This window comes from Malurus melanocephalus, unplaced genomic scaffold (assembly GCF_030028575.1).
Source record: "Malurus melanocephalus ecotype Western Australia unplaced genomic scaffold, MMel_1.1 scaffold_2478, whole genome shotgun sequence".
Classification (NCBI taxonomy): domain Eukaryota; kingdom Metazoa; phylum Chordata; class Aves; order Passeriformes; family Maluridae; genus Malurus; species Malurus melanocephalus.
The window spans coordinates 6,095-7,319 of record NW_026625710.1 but is presented as its reverse complement, the minus strand read 5'-3'; the positions used below and the strand labels follow the sequence as shown (position 1 = coordinate 7,319).

The following is a 1,225-nucleotide window of genomic DNA, read 5'->3' as shown; positions in this document are numbered from 1 at the left end:
TGGCCCCTCTGACCCTGTTGTCCCCAGGGCTGGTGGCCATGGCAGCAGGTGTGACAGACATCAGCACCTACCACACCATCTTCCTCCTCACCATCCTGGGTGCCCTGGCCCTGCTCGTGCTCATCCTCCTCTGCCTCCTCATCTACTACTGCAGGTCAGCCCCCTCAGAGCACACCCCTACCCCACATTCCAGGTGGGAACGGTGGGGAACCCCTGGGTGCCCCGTAGCTGGGGGCAAGCATTCCTTGGCACCCTGTAACTGGTGGGAGGGCGAGTACCCCCTCTTGGAACCCCTAAATGCCCTATAGTGGGTTATGAGGAGGGGGCACCAGCCAGTGGAACTCCCTGGTGCCCTTTAGCAGGATTTGGARGGAGGGCACTGGTCCCTTGGCACCCCTAGTTGCCCTGCAGCTGGATGTAGGGGGGAACACATTACTCCCCAACACCCCTGGATACCCTATAGCTGGATTTGGGGTGGACACACCATCCCCCACCCCCCTGGATAACCTATAGCTGGATTTGGGGTGGGCACACCATTCCCTTCCCCCCTGGATATCCTATAGCTGGATTTGGGGTGGACACACCATTCCCTCCCCCCCTGGGTACCCTATAGCTGTATTTGGAGTGGGCACACTGTTCCTCAACCCCTGGGTACCCTATAGCTGGATTTGGGGTGGACACACCATTCCCTTCCCCCCTGGATACCCTATAGCTGGATTTGGGGTGGACACACCGTTACCCACCCCCCTGGATACCCTATAGCTGGGTTTGGGGTGGACACACCGTTACCCACCCCCCTGGATACCCTATAGCTGGGTTTGGGGTGTACACACCATTCCTCACCCCCCTGGATACTCTATAGCTGGATTTGGGGTGGGCACACCATTCCCTTCCCCCCTGGGTACCCTGTAGCTGGATTTGGGGTGGACACACCGTTCCTAGAGCCCCCTCCCCTAGCTCACCCCAGCAGGCGAGGCTGGGGGGAGCTGGGGTACCCCCGTCCCACGCGGCCCCGTGTCCCCGCAGGCGGCGCTGCCTGAAGCCGCGGGCTCAGCACCGCAAGCTGCCGCTGCCGGGGCCGCTGGACGCGGCGCGCCGGGACCAGGCCACCTCGGTGTCGCAGCTGGACCTCCTGTGCGGGGGCAGCCACCTGGAGACCGCCTCCTCGGGGGGCGACACCGACCTGCCCACCCCCAGCCTGCCCCCCTCCACCCGCGAGCTGACC

At 63.6% G+C, this 1,225-nt stretch overlaps 1 protein-coding gene across 1 annotated transcript in view; it reads left to right on the top strand.

Moving 5' to 3' along the window:
• The window catches only part of LOC130587803 (protein FAM171A2-like), a gene marked incomplete at its 5' end in the record, with an annotated part of 6,323 nt that overhangs the window by 3,123 nt on the left and 1,975 nt on the right, over nucleotides 1–1,225 (top strand). Inside the window, 2 exons of the mRNA XM_057388772.1 lie at nucleotides 28–154; nucleotides 1,027–1,225. Coding sequence (XP_057244755.1) covers nucleotides 28–154; nucleotides 1,027–1,225 — 326 coding nt within the window. The remainder of the gene's footprint in view (nucleotides 1–27; nucleotides 155–1,026) is intronic.